Source organism: Glycine max, chromosome 16 (genome assembly GCF_000004515.6).
Source record: "Glycine max cultivar Williams 82 chromosome 16, Glycine_max_v4.0, whole genome shotgun sequence".
In the NCBI taxonomy this organism is placed as follows: domain Eukaryota; kingdom Viridiplantae; phylum Streptophyta; class Magnoliopsida; order Fabales; family Fabaceae; genus Glycine; species Glycine max.
Window position 1 is genome coordinate 18963905 of NC_038252.2, and position 23581 is coordinate 18987485.

The window sequence follows — 23581 nt, forward strand, 5'->3', positions numbered from 1 at the left end:
GCGTTAAGAAAAGAGCATCTTGAACTACACATATATGGTATGCAGTGTTATATGACACGTCATTAAACCGGTATCAATCAGAATAAACAATTATGTGAGTCGGGTTGAACCGCACAAAATTTTTTATCTGACCAACAATTCACGTTCTACTAAGTGCAACTCTGCTTTTACATTTTCTTAAGCAAAATTCACATGGTTGCTTGTGTGTTGCAACGTCTTCTCTCTCTGAAGTCACGTACTCTATTATAAATTCCATAAGCAAATAAAAAAATAACACAGATATGCAACACGTAAGATTCGAGCATAGGACCTGTAATTCATAATGTACACATCAATCTTATCATTAGCCATTTTCACCCATAAGACTGTAATTTTATTATAATTTATGAGGTTGTGCGATTTAATCATTGATCCACCAATTATACCAGTGATCTATTGATCAAGTAGTCTTATCGAGCCGATGATCAGTCAAGTTCCGATAACACTAATGCTATCAAACAAATGAATTATTTATCTTCATCAACATGAATATAAAATGGTAACTTTATAAACATTTTAAAATGGTAGTGGCCTAATGCATAAGTGGTCTTGGACTATATCTGGTCCATGTGCTCATAATCTCTATATCACACATAGTTAAGGATTATTAACTTTTTTCTTTTAAATAAAAAAAACTAAATATGCAAAAGTAGAGAGGTTGTTTTCACAACTACAACGAGTGGCTACCACGGTTTTCCTAACAACTTTATTTTTACGTCAACTTTCACCTTATTTAATATACTAGAACGTGCATGTGCCATGCACAATTAAAAGTTATAAAAATTTAAATTAGAAGTCATGAACCCAAAATAATAAAAACTTTGTCCTACATATCAATCATATATCATAAAGTATAATAATAATCTGAATACAAAGAATAAAAAAAAAGTGGAAAAAAAACAAGAAGAGTTTGTTACAAGAATCAAGCAAACATGATACAATCAATTTCGGGTACTCACCTCAGAAGAGTCATATCTAAAACTAACTTAATTTCACAAGGGTGTGACAAGAAATTTAGACTCACCCTAGATATACGATAGCCTCTTAAGTATTCAAATTACTCTCTGGGGCTTAAAAAGTCGGAGTTATAATCTTGAATTCCAAATGCCATCCTACGAAATAATCTTATTTCTGCGGATTGGAGTGCAGAGTCCCCAATTCTCATTCCATTTGAAAGATCACAAGTAGCTAAACTATCCAAAGCTCTAACAACCTGACAAACGTGATAATTCAAGAAAAATATTATTCAGAAATGAATGCGTATGTTCCACAATCAATAACATATTGTAGGAAACTTTCTGCTGCCCTTTCATTACCTGTCCCATTCGAGGTCTTTTGGCAGACGAATATCGCACGCAAGCAGCAGCAACTTCAAGCATGCAAATCATTTCGCTTTCAACGTAGTTCTTTCCGAGCTTTGGATCTGTCAAACTCTCAAATTCCTCACTATCCAGTGCATCGGTCAGCAAAGGTCGAGCCTGAAAAAATAAGCTGGCATCTTTAGTCAGTTCTTTTTTATCGGCCAATTTTAGTTGGTAGTTGTTAGTTTTTGTTAGTCAGGTAGGCTTCCAAAAGTAAAATTCTAAGAATATTGAATATTGGTTTGGGTGAAAATGCAAGCCTATACACTATAATTCTGTATCTGGCTTTTCAACATTTCAGCCTTTCTGTATGTATGCATGCATATTTTATTAATTCAAGCACGCTAGTGTTGAAATATAAACTTGATTTGGGTCTAAATTAATTATTTGGTTCCTTGGATTTAGTTATTTTGGGCTTAAGTAATTATGGGTCATGTTTCTAGAGAATTCTTGTAGTGTTTGGAGTGTCTAGATATTTCTTATGGTTTCAATATTCTCTAGAATACTCTTTGGATCTCTAGAGTTGAGAACTCTCTAGAATTAGTGTGTCTAGAGTTCTTCTTAGAGTAGTATAAATAGAGATGTAATCCTACACATTTGTATCAAGCAAAAATACAAAGTTCTCTCCTCCATAAAGAATTCTCCTTCCTATCAAGTTTCTATTCAAAGTCTCCAATATTCCTAAACACTTTTCCTAAACATAAAAAGCCTTATTTCCAACAAAGTGGTATCAGAGCTTCAAGATCCTCAAAAGATGGCAAATGGAGGTTTTCCTTTCCAAATGCCAATGCTCACAAAGAACAACTATGATAATTGGAGTATCAAGATGAAGGCGCTACTAGGAGCTCAAGATGTGTGGGATATCGTAGAGAATGGCTTCGAGGAGCAAGATGAAGCCTCGCTAAGCCAAGGTGTAAAGGAGACGTTGAAGGAGTCAAGAAAGAGAGACAAGAAAGCTCTCTTTCTCATTTATCAATCGGTGGATGAAGATACATTTGAGAAGATATCCAACGCAACGACGGCCAAAGAAGCATGGGATAAGCTTCAAACTTGCAACAAAGGAGTTGAGCAGGTAAAAAAGATTCGTCTTCAAACTCTTAGAGGTGACTTTGAGCGTTTGTTTATGAAGGAGTCCGAGTCAATTTCTGATTATTTTTCTCGAGTATTGGCCGTAGTCAATCAACTTAAAAGAAATGCTGAAGATCTTGATGAGGTGAAGGTCATGGAAAAAATACTTCGAACTTTAAATCCAAGTTTTGACTTCATTGTTACCAACATTGAAGAAAACAAGGATTTAAAGACCATGACTATTGAGCAACTCATGGGTTCCTTACAATCATACGAAGAAAAAAAAGAGAGAAAAATTAAACAAAAGGAGGCTACGGAGCAACTACAACAACTCAACGTAAAGGAAGCAAACTATGCAAATTACAAGAGCCAAAGAGGACGAGGTCGCGGCCAAGATCGTGGACGTGGACGAGGACATGGAGGAGAAGGAAGAGGTGGTTACAACAACCACTCCAACAAATTCAACAATGGAGAAAGAAGTTGGAATCCACAAGTAACAAGAGGTCGTGGAAGAGGAAATTCATGGTCGAGGTATGACAAATCACAAATCAAGTGTTTCAATTGCAACAAGATTGGTCACTATGCATCCGAGTGTAGATTCTCGAAGAAGGTTGAAGAGAAAGCTAACTTCGTAGAAGAAAAAGGCGAAGAAGAAGAAACTTTGCTACTCGCGTGCCAAAACAAATTTGAAGAGAAAAGAAACAAGTGGTACCTCGACACCGACGCAAGCAACCACATGTGCGGCGATAAAAGCATGTTCGTGGAGATCAATGAAGCGGCAACTGGCGATGTCTCATTTGGAGATGACTCAAAGATACCAGTCAAAGGCAAAGGTAAAATTCTCATACGTTTGAAGAATGGGAGTCATCAATTCATATCCAATGTCTACTATATGCCTAACATGAAGAATAATATTTTGAGCTTGGGACAATTATTAGAGAAAGGCTATGACATCCATTTGAAAGAACATAGTCTTTTCTTAAGAGATTGTAGACATAACTTGATTGCTAAGGTGCCTATGTCAAAGAATAGAATGTTCCTCTTGAACATTCAAAATGATGTGGCAAAGTGTCTCATTGCTTGCTATACCGACTCTTCGTGGCTATGGCATCTACGGTTCGGGCACCTCAACTTCGACGGTCTAGAACGTTTAGCGAAGAAGGAGATGGTGAGAGGCTTGCCTAGCATCAACCACCCAGAACAACTTTGCGAAGGATGTCTAATTGGGAAGCAATTTCGTAAAAGTTTTCCAAAGGAATCAACAACAAGAGCAACAAAGCCGCTAGAGCTCATACACACCGATGTCTGCGGACCAATCAAACCCAATTCATTTGGTAAGAATAAGTACTTTCTCCTCTTTATTGATGATTATTCCAGAAAAACCTGGGTTTATTTCTTGAAGGAGAAATCAGAAGTGTTTGAAAACTTTAAGAAGTTCAAAGCCCTCGTGGAGAAAGAAAGTGGTCTTTCCATCAAGGCCATGAGATCTGATCGAGGAGGAGAGTTCACTTCAAATAAGTTCAACAAATATTGTGAAGACCATGGAATTCGTCGCCCACTGACAGTGCCAAGATCGCCATAACAAAATGGAATAGCAGAGAGAAAGAACCGGACCATACTTAACATGGTGCGAAGCATGCTCAAGAGCAAGAAGATGCTGAAGGAGTTTTGGGCTGAAGCAGTGGCATGTGCAGTTTACCTAACAAATCGTTCTCCAACAAGAAGCATGCATGAGAAGACACCACAAGAAGCATGGAGTGGAAGGAAGCCCGGGATCTCTCACCTCAAAGTGTTTGGAAGCATTGCCTATACCCATGTTCCAGACGAAAAGAGGACAAAGCTTGATGATAAAAGTGAGAAGTACGTGTTTGTGGGTTACGACTCAAGATCCAAGGGGTACAAGCTCTATAATCCAAATAGTAGAAAGATCGTCATAAGTCACGACGTGGAGTTCGACGAAGAAGATTGTTGGGATTGGAGTGTTCAAGAAGATAAGTATGATTTTCTTCCTTATTTTGAAGAAGATGATGAAATTGAACAACCAATCATAGAGGAACATATTACACCACCTGCCTCACCGACACCAAGGCTGGATGAAACAAGTTCAAGTGAGAGGACACCGCGACTAAGGAGCATTGAAGAGATTTATGAGGTAACCAAAAACCTAAACGACATTAACCTCTTTTGTCTTTTTGGTGATTGTGAGCCTCTAAGCTATCAAGAAGCGGCGGAAAACATAAAGTGGAAAGACGCCATGGATGAAGAAATCAAGTCAATCACGAAGAATGATACGTGGGAACTTACTACACTTCCACGAGGACACAAAGCAATTGGAGTAAGATGGGTGTACAAGGCAAAGAAGAATGCTAAAGGAGAAGTGGAGAGATACAAAGCAAGATTGGTGGCTAAAGGCTATAGTCAAAGACAAGGAATTGACTATGATGAGGTATTTGCTCCTGTTGCTCGTCTTGAAACTATTAGACTGATCATTTCTTTGGCAGCCCAAAATAAATGGAAGATCTATCAAATGGATGTGAAGTCAGCCTTCTTGAATGGTTTTCTCGAAGAAGAAGTCTATATTGAGCAACCACTGGGCTATGAAGTAAAAGGGCAAGAAGAAAAAGTCTTGAAGTTGAAGAAGGCGTTGTACGGTCTCAAGCAAGCACCGAGAGCTTGGAATGTTCGAATTGACAAGTACTTTCAAGACAAGAACTTCATCAAGTGTCCATATGAGCATGCACTCTATATCAAAGCGCAAAGTGGAGATATTTTGATTGTGTGTTTATATGTAGATGACTTGATCTTTACAGGGAACAATCCAAGCATGTTCGAAGAGTTCAAGAAAGATATGTCAAATGAATTTGAGATGACGGATATGGGGCTCATGGCATATTATCTCGTCATCGAAGTAAAACAAGAAGACAAAGGAATTTTCATCACCCAAGAAGGCTATGCCAAAGAAGTCCTTAAGAAGTTCAAGATGGATGACGCCAATCCAGTAGGCACCCCGATGGAATGTGGCAGCAAGTTGAGCAAGCATGAAAAAGGAGAGAATGTGGATCCAACTCTTTACAAAAATTTGATTGGAAGTTTACGTTACTTGACATGTACAAGGCTGGATATTCTCTATGCTATAGGAGTAGTAAGTCGCTACATGGAAGCTCCAACCACAACTCACTTCAAGGCAGCAAAGAGAATCCTTCGATACATCAAAGGTACAACAAACTTTGGCTTGCACTATTACTCTTCTGACAATTATGACATTGTTGGCTATAGTGATAGCGATTGGAGTGGAGACTTGGATGATAGAAAGAGCACTACTGGTTTTGTGTTCTTTATGGGAGATACTGCTTTCACTTGGATGTCAAAGAAGCAACCAATAGTCACACTATCAACTTGTGAAGCTGAGTATGTCGCTGCCACATCATGCGTTTGTCATGCAATTTGGCTATAAAACTTGTTGAAAGAGTTAAAAATGCCACAAGAAGAACCTATGGAAATATGTGTTGACAATAAATCAGCACTCGCTTTGGCAAAGAATCCAGTCTTTCATGAAAGAAGTAAGCACATCGACACCCATTACCACTTCATAAGAGAATGCATTGAGAAGAAGGAGGTAAAGTTGAAGTATGTGATGTCTCAAGATCAAGCTGCCGACATTTTCACGAAGCCACTCAAGTTGGAAACTTTCGTGAAGCTAAGGAGTATGCTTGGAGTCACAAATCAAGTTTAAGGGGGGATGTTGAAATATAAACTTGATTTGAGCCTAAATTAATTATTTGGTTCCTTGGACTTAGTTATTTTGGGCTTAAGTAATTATGGGTCATGTTTCTAGAGAATTCTTGTAGTGTTTGGAGTGTCTAGATATTTCTTATGGTTTTAATATTCTCTAGAATACTCTTTGGATCTCTAGAGTTGAGAACTCTCTAGAATTAGTGTGTCTAGAGTTCTCTTTAGAGTAGTATAAATAGAGATGTAATCCTACACATTTGTATCAAGCAAAAATACAAAGTTCTCTCCTCCATAAAGAATTCTCCTTCCTATCAAGTTTCTATTCAAAGTCTCCAATATTCCTAAACACTTTTCCTAAACATAAAAAGCCTTACTTCCAACAGCTAGATGAAGATCAACTGTTAACAAATCTTTCTTTTCCACACCAAAAATTTAAATTCTGTTACCTCCTTCCTTTTCTTTCATCTTTGGTGTGGTAGAGACGACACATTTGTTATATTGTAAAATTGTACCCAGTTAGGATGCAAACATATGAACCATATTATGCATACTACAAGAGTAAAAGGCTCTTTATATAGTACTAACTACTCACTGTAAAATCGTTTCATTAATTTTGGAAAGTTCCAATTAGAACATAGAGGCACATCATGACAAGGCATAAATTGTACATGCTGATGCTTAATTGGGAAACTCAATAAACTAATTTTTATTTTCAGTGATCCTTCCTCACCTTCTCAAAATGGTGTTGCAATACAATTGGGATCTAATTGAAAGGTATGGGACTCAAGTCTCACAGTAAAGGTATGAAATTATAGCGTGGGATTTATAAGGCCTTAAGCTACTTAGATACTTTAGTTATTGGACTGGACCCAAGTTTACTACATAATAATTAGCGAAACGAAATTATAACTCCTTCCAAATTGAGAAACAGCACAGATATGGATATAATGTAAATTTTGATCTGCAATCAACAGTTTGACACACCAGCACCTTCCTAAGTACCAGATTGGCAAAAGATTAGTACAGCAGGTAAAGAGAGATCACAAGAAGTTGGCACCTATATATGCTTACCCATTCAACTAGACTCTCTTCTCCAACTGGTTGAGATATATCTACTGGCTTCCTTCCTGTAATGAGCTCCAAAAGCATGACTCCAAAAGAGTACACATCTGACTTCTCAGTGAATTTACCACTTGATACATATTCCGGCGCAACATATCTTTTAAGAGGGAAAAAACGAATCATTTTTACTGTTTGAGCATTATTAAGAAATGAGTCATGAATCCGTAATCTGTACGCAAAGGGAGTGAAAAGTAAAGAGAAATAGTAGACATTACCCACCCGAAAGTTCCCACCACACGTGTGGTTACATGTGTATTAGCATCAACTGCTAATTTGGCTAGCCCAAAATCCGAGATCTGTAAGAGGAAAAATATTAATAACTAGCTTAGAATATCAATGAAACAGATATTATCCAACTTAGAATGAGAAGTTGAATAGCACATACTCGAGCTTCAAAGTTGTAGTGTAAAAGAATATTTGCTGACTTGATATCCCTGTGAATAATCCGTGGATTGCCTATGCAAAACATAGCATTCAATAGCCGAAATAACAATACTTGATGAATGATAATAAAGTAAAGTCACCCAGTTTTCAATTCATGTTATCTACTACACTAGAATAAAAATCAAATTTTCCATTTTTTGAAGTCCGTGACTTCAGTAATTGTTTCCAAACAAATTATTAAAAAGAAAGAAAAACAATGTTTCTCCACCCGCGGCCCCATCACTCACCCACATGTATGATAATTCACATTCATATTTTTCACTTTCAGCCAACTTCATAAATTCAAGTTTCCTAATTCAAGACCTTACAAAAGCATCACAATAACAAAGATATTAAGGATTGATAATTACAGTCTTCATGGAGATAAGCTATTCCTCTGGCTGCCCCAGCCGCAATTTTAACACGTTTTGTCCAGTCCAGCACTGGCCTACCTTCCCCTTCAAATTCACTTTCAGTTAGCACAGATTAAATTTAATCAAAGAGAAATGTTAGCAATACACTCTTTTGAACACATTCACTGACACATTTAATCAAAATATCATGAAACAATCATTCAGCTAGCCCTCTGAACTAGCTTTACCATGAAGATGAAAATAAAGGGTATCGTTGGGGACATAATCATAGACAAGTAGTCTTCTGTTATCCGAAATGCAGTATCCAACTAAGGAAACCAAATGGCGATGATGAATGCGGCTAATGATTTCCACTTCAGCTTTGAATTCTCTCTCACCCTTGCTTCCTTCAATTTTCAGCTGTTTGACTGCTACTTCTCTCCCATCTGGAAGTGATCCTTTATACACACAACCAAATCCTCCTTCTCCCAAGAGATTTTTAGTTGAAAAATCGTTTGTGGCCTTCAGTAGCTCTTCATATGCAAACAATGTCCTAGAGTTGCCTAGTCCTGGTGGTGTATTACCGCCGGAAGCTCTTTCTATTAGAGGAGCTGAAGAACGAATCTTATGTAAAGGCATATCTGGACAAAGTTACAAAATTGAATTACTTTAATTGGCTTCAAATTTACAACAGGGGCAATTTCAGATAGTCTGAAAGCACGAACAAATTGAGTGTTAAATAAATTTTTGCCAAAAGTAATAAAAGACAAATCCTACTAAATTTAAAAGAGATGTGATACACATAACAATTTATACAATAATTTATGCACTTTTGTGTTTATCTCTTTCCATCTTTATAACATAAAATAAATTAATGTGCAGAAAAAAGATAGACACAAAAAAACCGTTGAAAAAGCAACAAACTAGCAAATAATAAAAATAAGGACAAATGTATTAAAGAAACAAGAGTTGCCACACATCAATTGGTCCTTTTATTGGCTAGACATATTAGTTCACGATAACAAACAAATCTCTGATTGATCCCTAAGAATTACAAATATGGTTCATATGAACCCTTAAACACGGGATAATATTAGATAAATTTTATGGTATGTGATAAATGTAAGGGTTTAGTATTGTTATTATTTTATCAGTAGTTGAATTTTCCATTTAATGAAATTCTCTCTTCTTTGATGTACCCAAACCGGCCCATTAAACTATTGTACCTGATTTCCATTAATTCACTGAAGAAACAATAGCAGTATTTACAGATTTACCTGATTCAGGTGGCAAGTCATAAGCACCACTCTTAGAAACCCTTTCCTTTTGCCTCCTCAGACACCAGATAGCAATGCCAATGAAGCCAAGCAGCAGAACTCCTGTCAGTACACCAACAATAGCCACTGCACTAGTTCCACTACTGCTTCCCGGGCCAGAATTTTGTGCTGATGGAGGTGGTGGAGCCAATCCAGAAGTGTGTGATGGAGTAGAATGATGAGAATCAAAAGGATTTTTCCTAGTAGTAGGAGGAGGAGGAGGTGCACTACTACTTATAGTTGTAGTAGATGGTGGAGAAGGAGAGGAACTATGAGGAGGTGGCAGGGTTGCTGGAGGAGAAGAAATTGATGCCGGCGATTGTGGTGGTGGTGCCGGCAGAGGATTGGCTGGAGATAGGGATGGAGACGGTGAGGGTAACGGTAATGGTGAAGTTGAACTGGGAGGTGCAGAGGAAGAGAGTTCTGGTGGTGGCGCCGGTGACGAGGATGGAGAAGGGGCTGACATGGCAGCATTTAAATACAACTACTGTGTTGTGTGTGCTGATTGAAGGTCTTATGTTTCATGTCATATTTGCATCAAGGTTGGGATTGGGAACTTTAGACACCATGTGGTGGTGCATAGCATGTTGGGGTCACATGCTCAAGTTTGGACCTTAAGCGATGCCAAAAGGGGAAACTTAAGATGAAGAAAGTCGCTCATGTCAGTGTCACCAACCGAAACCAATGTCCCAAGTCTCCCAACTCAACTGCCAATTGCCAAACTATGATGTTCCACACTGAATAACCCATCTCACACTGATCTTGTAACGTCTTACAGATAAACCAAGTTTACAAAATGCACTTTTGTGCATACCCTATATTAAAACAATGCAGTTATAAGCAAAACCCACACAAACAAGCGACTAAAAAGAACCAATATCTGCGTGATCAGGAACTCCCAAAGAAAACCGAGAATTCAAAACCTCAAATTTGGATTTGTCAAGATTACGTTCTAGTAAAAGCTTATGAGAATTATAAAATTTTCCGTGAAAGTATGTGACACTGACAAAACCTAAAATCATCATCAAATTTCACTCAAGACGAGAACTGAAAGTGCTCAACCTCAAATAACTATCTTTCTTTCAATTGTCCTGCTTCTTTAACGAATGAAGATATTCCTGATTTGGGGAACAAGCATGGGTACTGTACTGTTGTTACCAAATTCTAGAGTGCTCATCAAGAATGTGTAATTTAAACGATGTCTTTACCTGCACTACACTGTATCCATGTATTTATAATTGAAAACAGTTACCCAGTAGATTAGTAGGATAGGTGATTTTTATCTACTATATCTTGGTCAGGTATTGTACCATTACCTACACATTACGTGAAAATATGGCATTAGTAAATCACATCGGTTAAGTTTCCTTCTTTGTCACAGTTTCAAGAATTTCTTTTTTCTGTACAATATTTTCTCGCCTAATTCATTCACGGACGTCTCTTTTTCTTTTCTTTTCTTTTTTTTACTGCAATTCAGGTATGTGTCATTTACAATTTTTCATCTTTTTTTTTCTTGAAATTCGTCACCATCAATTATGATCTATCCGGTGCTATGTAGTAACTCTCACATAAAGTATGTTTCCTGGTACATGCCATTGAGATGAATAACATTCAATAGTAGGTGTGTAGCAAGTAATACTATATTAACAATCTTTTTTTTTTCTTTTTTTTTTTTGTCTTGGGTGATGGATCATTGGATCAGAAATTTATTTAGCTCAAAGTGTGTAATTGTCCTTATCTAAGTGAATTTTGTACATAAAGGGAATCAAACAGGAGTTTTTTTTTTTTAATAAATCATTCTCCTACAAGCAAACACGATGAGACACTTTATATCACTCCTTTGAATTATACTATACTAACCGTCTAATTTAAATTATTACTTCATGTCTTATATATAAGAAATGAATGGATGTTTTTTTGTCCTAATTATAAGAAACATATTACTAATTTAAGATTATTAATTGTTAGTTTTCTTTTATATCCTTATTTGCGAAATCTATTATCGAGACTCTCACTCATTTCTCATGCATTTACTGGTCTTTTATGGATTAAATATCTTTTGGTGCATGTAAGTTAATTTTTTTCATTTTTTTTACTTGTAAGTTTATTTTTTTAATTTTATTTTTTATAAGTTGGTGCATTTTCAATTTTAGTCCATGTAAGATATTTTTCTCATTTTTAGTTCTTATAAATTTATGCTTTTCCAATTTTGATCTCATAAGATTAAAAAAAAATATATTTATAATCTAGTAAGTTCGTGCTTACAAGAACCAAAATTGAAAAAAAAATGTAAGCATACATGGACTAAAAATAAATAAAACATCTTACAAAGACCAAATTAATTAAATTGAAAAGATACAAAATTACAAGAACTAAAATTATGAAATAAATTTACAGGAACCAAAATAAAAAAAACACTAATTTACAATAACTAAAAACATATTTAAACATTCTACTAGCAATACAAGTTACACTCATTGGTGGAGGAGATGTAGTGACATTAAATGTAACCAATACTTTAACCAATTAATTTAAAGAGTATTTTTCGAATGAAACTAAAATTCATGACATGATTAATTAAAACTAACTTAACTGTTTTTGCTGATCTTCATTGATTAGTTTTATTTTCTTATATAAATGATCAAAGGGAGTAATTTACATTATCAATAAACTAAAACCAATATTTTTTATGAATTTTAAGATATCTAAAAGCCATCATGTATTATCTTTTCATAAATATAATATATTTCAAAATAGTCATAACTAATATATTATTAGTGAAATTGATTATCCAGAGACATTAAATTTTATATTTATAAAATAAATGCATAGTCAAATCATTAAACATAAAAATTAAGAGATAAATTACTATATATTATAAGTATATTATATCTAAAATTGACTTATCAATGACATTGAAAATTATATATATGCATTAAATATTATCCAGAGACATTAATTTCTATATTCATTAAATAAATACGCAGTCAAATTATTAAATATAATAATTAAGAGATAAATTATTATATTATAAGTAATTAATATATTATATATAAACTTTATAGTCAATGACATTCAATATTATATGCATTATATAAAATATATAATTTGATTAAGTATTTATTCATTAAATATAATACATTTATCAAATTTTTATTAAATATAATAGTTAATTAGAGAAATTGAATAGTGTTTTGTTTCGGATCAAGAGAGAAGTTAAATACATATAATAATTAATACAAATACGAAATTGAATTTTTAAAGTAATGCAATTCATATTTTTAACATGTTGAATTATACAGGGATGAATCTACCTCGATATCAATGGGGGCAATTTCTCCCACAATTTAATTTTTTAATTGAATATATTAAATAAATATTCGTTTTGTCCCATAAAAAAAATAAGCATTGCCCATAAGATAATTTTTTTAAAAGGATGGATGTAAAAATTTGTAAAAGATAAAAGAGAAAATAAATTAATATTCATTTTACCCATGTTATCATTCAAATTCTTACTGTTTCAAATTTCTTTAACAACCTTCTAATAAAAGCTTATATTTTTTTGTCCGAGAAAACGTTAGCCTATTTTATGCCCCACTGGAAAAAAAATCTAGATCTTCCATTGGCATTATATATGTATTTTTTTCTATAATTATTTTATTATTTACCTTTTGTATTAATTTTTAAATCAATTTGTTATGATAAAAGATACTATGACTCACAGGCCTATTGATTTGACACATATAATATATGTATTTATTTTATTTCTAAAAATAAATAAATTTAATTAATATGATACAAAATCTTGGAAGAGTTTTATGTACTATTCTATGGAGGAGCTAAAATTGTTTTACATGCATTATCTTGTGTCTATAAATTGACGTTTAGTTTTCTTGAAACATCGCTATAATAATTTAACATCTATATAAAATTTTGGGATAATTAATTTGTAAAGACTTAGATGATAAATAATGAGAAGAAGACTTTAGGGGTTGTGGTCATGATCATGATTATGTTGGATTTGGCACAAGCCGGTTACAATCCCTCATTCGTGCAAGTTGAATCAAACAATGACTCTAATGGAGTTTCATGTAGAATCAATTGCACTTTTGATTGTGCACCTCAAGAACCATATCCTTTTATTTATTCAAAATGTATATCACTATTAGAAAATATGTTTTTTACATCGGTTATTTATGATTTTCAATATCGATTATTAACTGATGTTGAAAATACCGATGTTGAAAGTATTATCAAATCGATGTTAACGTAAAATTGATAACATCCGTTATTTAAATAACCAATGTCATATAATAAGAATTACACCAAAAAAAGGTATCAATGTTCATATCAGCCTTGACAGTTAACATCGGTTTTATACTAAAATCGATGTTAACTGTCAATGTTAACATCGATTTTATATAAAATCGATGTTAACTGATATGTTAACATCGGTTTTTTTTTTGTAAAAAAAATCATGTTAATATACACAAACAATATCGATTTATTGAAAAACCAATGTTAACTTATACGTCAACATCGGTTTTTTAGAAAAATCGATGTTGCTTGTGTATATTAACATCGGTTTTTAAAAAAAACCGATGTTGTTATTAGGAATTTTTTTTAATACATTGTCTGTTTTTACAAAAAAAACTCTAAAATTAACCTGCAAATTTGAAATCAGAGCACACAACACAACATATATCATTTGCATTCTGCTTTGAAACAATTCTTAGCAAAAAGCTAGCTAATAAACTATCAATTGTAAAAAATCAATTGATAACTATTAATAAATAATTTATTAATAACTATCAATAAAGAATATTCAATGTTAAAAGGAAACAACAATTGTAAAAAAATATAAAGTAAGGTAGTAAACTAATTAAGTAAACTAAAATTACAAAGTTCCCTAGCATCCTAAGTTTGATTTCTAACTTTGAGATAATTTTGTACCCACTAGATGCGAAGCGCCTTCAATCTCTCTGCTTCCAATGGTCTAACATCATTAAAATATTGCATGATCAAATGAAACATAAGTTATTAATGTAATACCAATGATAACAAAATCAAATTTGGTTGAAATAAACAATTGTCGTTTCCCAATTATTCATGAAACTTCCTAAGATTATAGTGGACATCCAGTGCATCATGTAATAGCCACACTCAGTGCTTCCTTTTTGTCTATTACACTAAATACATAATGAAATATAGTATTAAACGTTAACTACAATTTAGTGTACACACACATAAAATATATATAAGTAGAAGTTTTCTTTAAATCACTTACTTTAACAACAATCCACCTAGCACCAACCTTGGATTTAGGTTGTGGAGTATCATCTAGTCCTTTCAAAACACTGTTGAATACAAGGAACATTAAAATATTGATGTTGCTGAGTGATGCTAATGCAAATGTATTGAAAAACAATACTTACCTGTTAATTATTCCTTTAAGGTAGTTGTTTGGCCTATTATGCAAGGAACAAAACCAGACAACAAGATTTTCCTTAGGCAAAATGACGTCCATTTGCCAGTGTGCGTTGCAGTGGAGACCAATATAGGTTATTGTAGTATTATACATTATTTAAATTTATTTGTTTAGTTTTACTTACCAATTCAGGTAGGCTCCTAGGTAGACATCGCATTTTGAATTCTGCATCCAGTTCTTCATGTAACTTTCTGATTAAAATTGTGATTGCCCAGATCTCTGGATGGATTGTGGCTCGAGGAATCCATACACATCGGAATTCCCCGATCGCATACTTGTCTCAGTAAGATGCCTATTTTTGTGAACACAAAGTTAATCATGTATGAATTTAAAACAATAACTTAAGGAATTAACAATAATCTAAATTAACTTACAGAATTCACAACTGTATAACAGAGATGAATGGCAGCGGAATGGAGAAGAAAGAGAGAGAGGAGACGCCACTTCAAGGAGAAGATGAGTCTAGAAGAAGTTCACCACCATAGGAGGTCATGGATAAGCGCTTGGAGGAAGAAGGAGATGAATGCAGGGAGAGGAAGAGAAGAGCATGAAATTTTGTGTTCTAAAAGAGCTCTGAAATCTGAAGTTTAATTTTCAAATCAACAAAGTTGAAAAAAATGCACATACAAGGCCTCTATTTATAGCCTAAGTGTCACACAAAATTGGATGAAAATTTGAATTTCTATTCAAATTTCACTTGAATTTGAAATTGAATTTATGGAGCCAAATTTTGGAGCAAAAATTTCACTAATTATGATTAGTGAATTTTATCTATGGTTCAGCCCACTAATTCAAAATCAAGTCCAAGATTCTCCACTAAGTATGCTTAGGTGGCATGAGGCATGTAAAGCATAAAGCACATGCACAAAGTGTGACTATATGATGTGACAATGGGGTGTAGCAATCAACTCCTCACCTCCTGATGTAAGCTCCATTGGAGCTTGTAGGCCTAGGATCTTCAACATTAATGGATTCCTTTGCTTCTTGGAAGATGAATGACAGCGGAATGGAGAAGGAAGAGAGAGAGGAGACGCCACTTCAAGGAGAAGATGAGTGTAGAAGAAGTTCACCATCGTAGGAGGCCATGGATAAGAGCTTGGAGGAAAAAGGAGATGAATGAAGGGAGAGGAAGAGAAGAGCACGGAATTTTGTGCTCTAAAAGAGCTCTGAAATCTGAAGTTTAATTTTCAAATCAACAAAGTTGAAAAAAAATGCACACACAAGGCCTCTATTTATAGCCTAAGTGTCACACAAAATTGGAGGAAAATTTGAATTTTATTAAAATTTCACTTGAATTTGAAATTGAATTTGTGGAGCCAAATTTTGGAGAAAAAATTTCACTAATTATGATTAGTGAATTTTATCTATGGTTCAGCCAACTAATTCAAGATCAAGTCCAAGATTCTCCACTAAGTATGCTTAGGTGGCATGAGGCATGTAAAGCATAAAGCACATGCACAAAGTGTGACTATATGATGTGACAATGGGGTGTAGCAATCAACTCCTCACCTCCTGATGTAAGCTCCATTGGAGCTTATAGGCCTAGGATCTTCTTCATCAATGAATTTCTTTGCTTCTTGGAAGATGAATGGCAGTGGAATGGAGAAGGAAGAGAGAGAGAAGACGCCACTTCAAGGAGAAGATGAGTCTAGAAGAAGCTCACCACCATAGGAGGCCATGAATAAGAGCTTGGAGGAAGAAAGAGATGAATGAAGGGAGAGGAAGAGAAGAGCACAAAATTTTGTGCTCTAAAAGAGCTCTGAAATCTTAAGTTTAATTTTCAAATGATCAAAGTTGAAAAAAATGCACACACAAGGCCTCTATTTATAGCCTAAGTGTCACACAAAATTGGAGGGAAATTTGAATTTCTATTCAAATTTCACTTGAATTTGAAATTGAATTTGTGGAGCCAAAATTTCACTAATTATGATTAGTGAATTTTAGCTATGGTTCAGTCCACTAATTCAAGATCAAGTCCAAGATTCTCCACTAAGTATGCTTAGGTGGCATGAGGCATGTAAAGCATGAAGCACATGCACAAAGTTTGACTATATGATGTGACAATGGGGTGTAGCAAGCAAATGCTCACCTCCTTATGTAATCTCCATTGGAGCTTGTAGGCCTAGGATTTCTTCATCAATGAATTCCTTTGCTTCTTGGAAGATGAATGGCAGTGGAATGGAGAAGGAAGAGAGAGAGAAGACGCCACTTCAAGGAGAAGATGAGTCTAGAAGAAGTTCATCACCATAGGAGGCCATGGATAAGAGCTTGGAGGAAGAAGGAGATGAATGAAGGGAGAGGAAGAAAAGAGCACGAAGTTTTGTACTCCAAAAGAGCTCTGAAATCTAAAGTTTAATTTTCAAATGATCAAAGTTGAAAAAATGAACACACAAGGCCTCTATTTATAGCCTAAGTGTCACACAAAATTGGAGGGAAATTTGAATTTCTATTCAAATTTCACTTGAATTTGAAATTGAATTTGTGGAGCCAAATTTTGGAGCCAAAATTTCACTAATTATGAAAGGGGGGTTGAATTAATTATTAATGTACCTTGACTAATTAAAACTTATCCTTCTTAATGTTACTAGATTCAATTAGGCTTTACTACTAAGTTATGTAACTTAAACAAAAGTAAAGCGTAAAAGTAAAGTACACAACGAAAATTAAAAAGTGTAGGGAAGAAGAAGTCAAACACAAGAATTTTATACTGGTTCGGCAAAGATCCATCGATTCTTGAGATTTCTTTCAACCTTGTAAAAGCCTTTACAAGCAAAGATCCACAAGGGATGTACCCTCCCTTGTTCTCTTTGAACAACCAAGTGGATGTACCCTCAACTTGAACTGATCCACAAGAGATGTACCCTCTCTTGTTCTCAGTTACAACAACCCAAGTAGATATACCCTCTACTTGTATCACAAAGGATGTACCCTCCAATGTGTTAAGACAAAGAATTCTTAGGCGGTTAGTCCTTTGAATCTTTGTAAGGGGAAACAAAAGATATCTCAGGCAGCTAGTCCTTTGAGATCTTTTGTTTAAGGGAAAGGGAAGAATCAAAAGAATTCTCAGACGGGGTCCTTTGAATTCTCTTGGAAAGGGAGAAGAGAGACACAAAAAGAATTCAGGCGATTAGTCCTTGTTGAATTCTTTTTGGCCAAGGGAGAAGAGAATGAAAAGATATAGCACACTTTTGTTTTCTGCAGAATTTTCACTTGCAGAAGAACAAGGTTTGGAAAATAGAAAACTTAGAAAGCTTTTTGGCAAAGGAAGAAGAAGAAAGATGAGTAGGAAAGAATTCTTAAAGAATTTTAAAGGTTGTAAAGGTTTCAAGATTTCTCAAAAGTTGTTCAAGAAGTTGTTTGAATGCAAGTCAAGGTCTTGCTTTTACAGACTCTTCATGTCTTTCAAGAAAACCATTGGAAGAGTTATAACCTTGAGAAAATCATGTCAAGTGTTACATCTCTTGACCTTTTATTCAAAACTTGTCACTAGTAATCGATTACCATAACCATGTAATCGATTACACAATGCATTTTATGAAAAGATGTGACTCTTCACAATTGAATTTGAATTTCAACGTTCAGATACACTGGTAATCGATTACCAATATATTTTAATCTATTACACCATTTAAAAATCATTTGGAACGCTGCAAATTCAGTTAAAAACTTTGAAATCAAATTTTATCAATGGTAATCGATTACGGAAACTGGTAATCGATTACCAGAAAGTAAATACTCTGGTAACTTAGAAAATTTGAGAAAACTCTTTTTGTAAAACAAAATTGTGCTATGTTTGGTTTTTGAAAAATCCTTTTCAATACTTCCCTTGTGAAGTCTTGACTTGTTGCTTCACTATTGCTTCTCTTGAATCTTGAATTCATCTTCTCATGAATCTTGATTCTTCTTGATGTCTTTTCTTTAATCTTGAAATCAACTTCTCTTGAATCTTGAATCTTCTTGATTTCTTCTAATGAATCTTGAAATTAATCTTGATCTTGAACTTGTTGACTCAATCTTGACATCATTCTTTTGGGCTTTTTGTCATCATCAAAACTACTTGATTCATCATTATGAAGCTTGCTTCTATATAAGGTTCCTCAACCTCCATTTTTCTGAGGATATGACTCGAACGCAACATGTGCTTACCATAAAGGAGTTCTAGGGCATTCCATTAAGCATTGTAGGACCCTGAAACATAAGGTGCAAGGTCTAATTGATGCGAGCTAGCTGAAATTTGAGGAGAATCGCTTGCGAATTCTGACATTGGCAAGCGACACCATACATGGGGCAATTTGAAGGTTGTTGTTAGATGTCTCTAATGACTCATTAGGATTTTCAAGTTTATGCCATTATTGTAAACCACAGTTACAATGCTAATAATATGGATAAATTTGACATCCTTGTCTCTCATCCTCTCACAATTACATCTTTACTTATTTGACTTCCACTGGAATGTGAGTATAAGTCGTTGGTTTGTTTGCTCAAGCGACCTGTGCTTCCTGAGTTTTGAGTTCTAAGACTGTTCAATCAGAAATTACTCGTTCTACACGTTTGGTGAGGGTGTCATAAAACGATGAGTAAAGTTCAAAATAAAAATAAAAAAAAGAACAAAAATGTTTGATTGACTGTGTTTCAAATTAAGAAATACAAGCATTCATGTGACCTCATTTTATCATTCCTAAAAGTTGTCTTTTTGAGAGAAAAGTGAGTTATCAAGAAAAGGAGTAGTTTGACTTAATTTGTCAATTGAAAATCCTTTAAATGATTCTCGTCCTTGAAAATTCTTTTTTGAGAATCTGCACGGTTTCTTTCATCTTGCCTTGCCACAAGGTCATAGCAAAAGACAACAATAGATACCTCAGAGCCCTACACTGGGGCAATATAAGGCATCATGCGTGAGCCTCAAGCGAACCTAGGGGCAGATCAAAGTTCTCAACCAGTAGGTTGAAAACCCGAAAGGGCGACCTAAGCAAAAATTAGGGTTGATGATAAAATAAAATTAAAGCAAACAATCAGGGGAGTGTTATTAAGATTTTGTCCCAAAATCCAAACTACAAAAAGGATCTAGTCAAGATTTGAAATGACACATGACCATGTTTCAATATCCTAAACACTAGTCTATCCTCTGCTACCCCTTCCGAGCCAAAGCATGTTGTTTTCTAAAAACAACAACAAAGAAAAAATAGCAAAAGCAAAATAGAAACCCTGAGTGGGAACCACTGCTAAACCAGCAGGAAGAGTAAAGCAAACTACACATGCATGAAGTTGGGCAACAATGAAAAGAAAAAAGAAAATAAAATCCGCCAAAGGCGAGTGAAAAAAAAGGAGAGACAAAGATCTCCAAATTCTACAAAAAAAAGGGCACAAAAGTGCAATGAAAGATTAACGTACAAGGCAAAAGGAGTAGAGCCCAACTCAAAAGTTGAAATGAACAAGAGGTACAAGCAAGACACTCTTGAGGTTCTTACTCAATATAACCCTTAAACACTTTTTGAGCCTCTCTAATCCTTTAGTTCATAGCCCTCTTACCCCTGACCACATTACAAGCCCAATAAAGTCCATGTAGATCAAAGAATGACTAATTTGCTTTTAAGTTGAGATTCTAGAATGAAACATGCACACACTTGTGATTATTAATATATATATATATATATATATATATATATATATATATATAACAAAAAAAGAGAAAAACCCCTGAGGTTCACACTTGCACATTTGAGAAGAAATCTCATTCAACCAAAAGCTCACAGAAAATGCCCGAAGCTAATAGCGATAGTAGGGTACATTTGACATTAGTCTCTCATGCAAATTCTTTGGGATTCTTTTTAAATCCCAGGGGTAGCTTCATCATAAAAATTCTTTCATGATCAGCCCATGTCATCAAACTCCCAGCGGGATCAACAAACTCATGGCACCACTCTATGACCTTAAATCAAGAAAGTTTCACTTGGTCATATACCAAAGTGCAATGATCCATTGCCACCCTTCAATGGTGCATGTGATTGGTCCCAAGGCCTTATATTTCTCTTATTGTGCTAAGTAATCGATGTTTTAAATAAAAAAGGGGGGAAACCCTAGGACCCTTATTTTAGTTGATTGATTAAGTGTCAAACGGCTTCACTACCGTCATCCAAAATTGTCAAGTGACTAAATAAAACAAAATATACACTCTGAGGGAGTCCCCGAAGAGATTTGCAAAAGATAGGAAGGGGTTGCACGAGTTATCACATCTTTCAAAAAAAAAACAGAAACAATCATTCTATGTTTTCCACAAAAAGAAAAAAATCAAATCAAAATCAAAATCACAAAAATAGGAAAGAATTTCATGAACATTGTACAAATTTTCATTGCTTGCATTGTTGCATACAAAGCCTGCATTTACTGCATTTCAAGATGAAGGTTGCATGCATCTGCATCCCAAAAAAAATCATGTTCATATTAGGCAATAAGTGCATAGATGAGAGGTCCTCTAAAGGAGTCAACATCTTGTTTTCTCATAAGGCTAAAGACCTATTGGCTCATTTCATAGGACTCAAAGTCCTCACCTTTATTCTTTCATAGGACTCAAAGTCCTCACCTTTATCTTTCAGAGGACTCAAAGTCCTCACCTTCATAGGACTCAAAGTCCTCACCTTAGAGGACTCAAAGTCTTCGCCTTAGAGGACTCAAGGTCCTAGCCTTCAGAGGACTCAAGGTCCTCGCCTTAGAGGACTCAACGTCCTCGCCTTCAGAGGACTCAAACTCCTCATCTTAGAGGACTCAAAGTCCTTGCCTTCATAGGTAGAGGACTCAAAGTCCTCGCCTTAGAGGACTCAAAGTCCTTGCCTTTAGAGGGCTCAAAGTCCTCGCCATTAGAGGACTTAAAGTTCTCGCCTTCATAGGATGCAAAGTCCTCGCCTTAGAGGACTCAAAGTCCTCACCTTTAGAGGGCTCAAAGTTCTCGTCTTTAGAGAACTCAAAGTCCTCACCTTCATAGGACTCAAAGTCCTCACTTTATCTTTCATAGGGCTCAAAGTCCTCATCTTTATCTTTCATAGGACTCAAAGTCCTCGCTTTTGTCTTTCATAGGACTCAAAGTCCTTTACCTTTATTTTTCATAGGACTCAAAGTCATCTATCATTTATGCTTTTTGGAGACTATTACAGTCTCCCTTTGCCATCCAGGGACAATCAAGTCCGATGGCACGCAGAGACAAATATGATCATCTGCCTTTTTGTCGAAGACTCAATGTCTCTAGACCAAGACTACTTTAGTCTCCCTTTGTCAACTAGAGGCAAGCGAGCCCGTGAGACTATTAAAGTCCCCCCTTCATCATCTAGAGACAATCAAGTCCGATGGCATGCGGAGACAAATCATGGTCATCTGCAACCTTTTTGTCATCCAGAGACAATCAAGTCCGATGGCACGCAGAGACAAATATGGTCATCTACCCTCTTTTGTCGAAGACTCAATGTCTTTTGATAGAGACTATTAAAGTCTCCCCTCCGTCATCCAGAGACAATCAGGTCCGATGGAACGTGGAGACCATCATGGTTATCCACACCCTTTTTGCTATCCATAGACAAGCGAGTTCGATGGCATGTGGAGACCATTATGGTCATCCGTTTTCGTTGTTTTCAAGACTATTTTAGTCTCCTTTACCGTCCAGAGACAATCGATTCCGATGGCATACGAAGACCATATGTCCTCATTTACATTTTGAAGATGACAATGTCTTCAGTCATTGCATGCCTTCAAAAGGCGACAATGTCATCATCTACATTTCGAAGACGACAATGTCTTCCCAAGGCGACAAAACCTTCTTTTACATTTCGAAGACGAGAATGTCTTCACCAGGTGACAATGCCTTCTTCTACTTTTTGAAGACGACAATGTCTTTAGTCATTACATGCCTTCAAAAGGCAACAATGTCCTCATTTGCATTTCAAAGATGGTAATGTCTTCAGTCATTGCATGCCTTCAAAAGGTGGCAATGTCCTCATTTGCATTTTGAAGACGACAATGTCTTCGGTCATTGCATGCCTTCAAAAGGCCACCATGTCTTCATCTACATTTCGAAGATGGCAATGTCTTCAGTCATTGCATGCCTTCAAAAGGCGACAATGACTTCATCTACATTTTGAAGACGACAATGCCTTCAGTCATTGCATGTCTTCAAAGGCGATAATGACCATCATTTGCATTTCAAAGATAACAATGTCTTCAGTCATTGCATGCCTTCAAAGGCGACAATGACCATCATTTGCATTTCGAAGATGAGAATGTCTTCAGTCATTGCATGCCTTCAAAAGGTTACAATGCCATCATTTACGCTTTCGGAGACAACAATGTCTTCATCTCTAAAACTTCAATATCTTTTGTCCCTGTGCTTCATAGGACTTGACGTCCTCTGTTTCTATGCTTTTTAAATAATAATAAAAAATATATGTAAAAATAAAAATATATATAGAAAATAAAAATGAAAAAAGAATAAAATGAGAAAAGGAAGAACTTCAATATCTTTATGCTTTCACAGGTTTTACTGCTTACACTTTCGCTAGAGGTCGGTCGGGTGGAAAGTTAGCTCGAACGAAATTAGTGTCTTATCTTTACTTCCCTTTTATCTCCAATAAAAGATAAGTAAAGAGGGGCAACTGTCATACCCTAAATTCATTCAGGGATAATTGTTTGCCAACA

The 23581-nt window shown here is 35.2% G+C and overlaps 1 protein-coding gene across 2 annotated transcripts; it reads right to left on the bottom strand.

The window, feature by feature from the left end:
• Nucleotides 1-793: 793 nt before the first annotated feature.
• LOC100799296 (proline-rich receptor-like protein kinase PERK9) lies at nucleotides 794-11463 on the bottom strand. 2 transcript variants are annotated; one of them, XM_003548700.5, is made up of 8 exons: nucleotides 9376-10288; nucleotides 8347-8739; nucleotides 8117-8203; nucleotides 7708-7778; nucleotides 7542-7618; nucleotides 7272-7419; nucleotides 1356-1517; nucleotides 794-1252 (listed from the first exon to the last, which is right to left on the bottom strand). In XM_003548700.5, exons 1-8 carry the CDS (start codon nucleotides 9878-9880, stop codon nucleotides 1097-1099), a joined length of 1599 nt encoding a protein of 532 aa, XP_003548748.1. In that variant the 5' UTR covers nucleotides 9881-10288; the 3' UTR covers nucleotides 794-1096. The 2 variants fall into 2 exon arrangements, 1 of the variants encoding a protein (XP_003548748.1); XR_005889002.1 differs by having other exon boundaries at nucleotides 1112-1252; nucleotides 1356-1530; nucleotides 9376-11463.
• Nucleotides 11464-23581: the final 12118 nt, after the last annotated feature.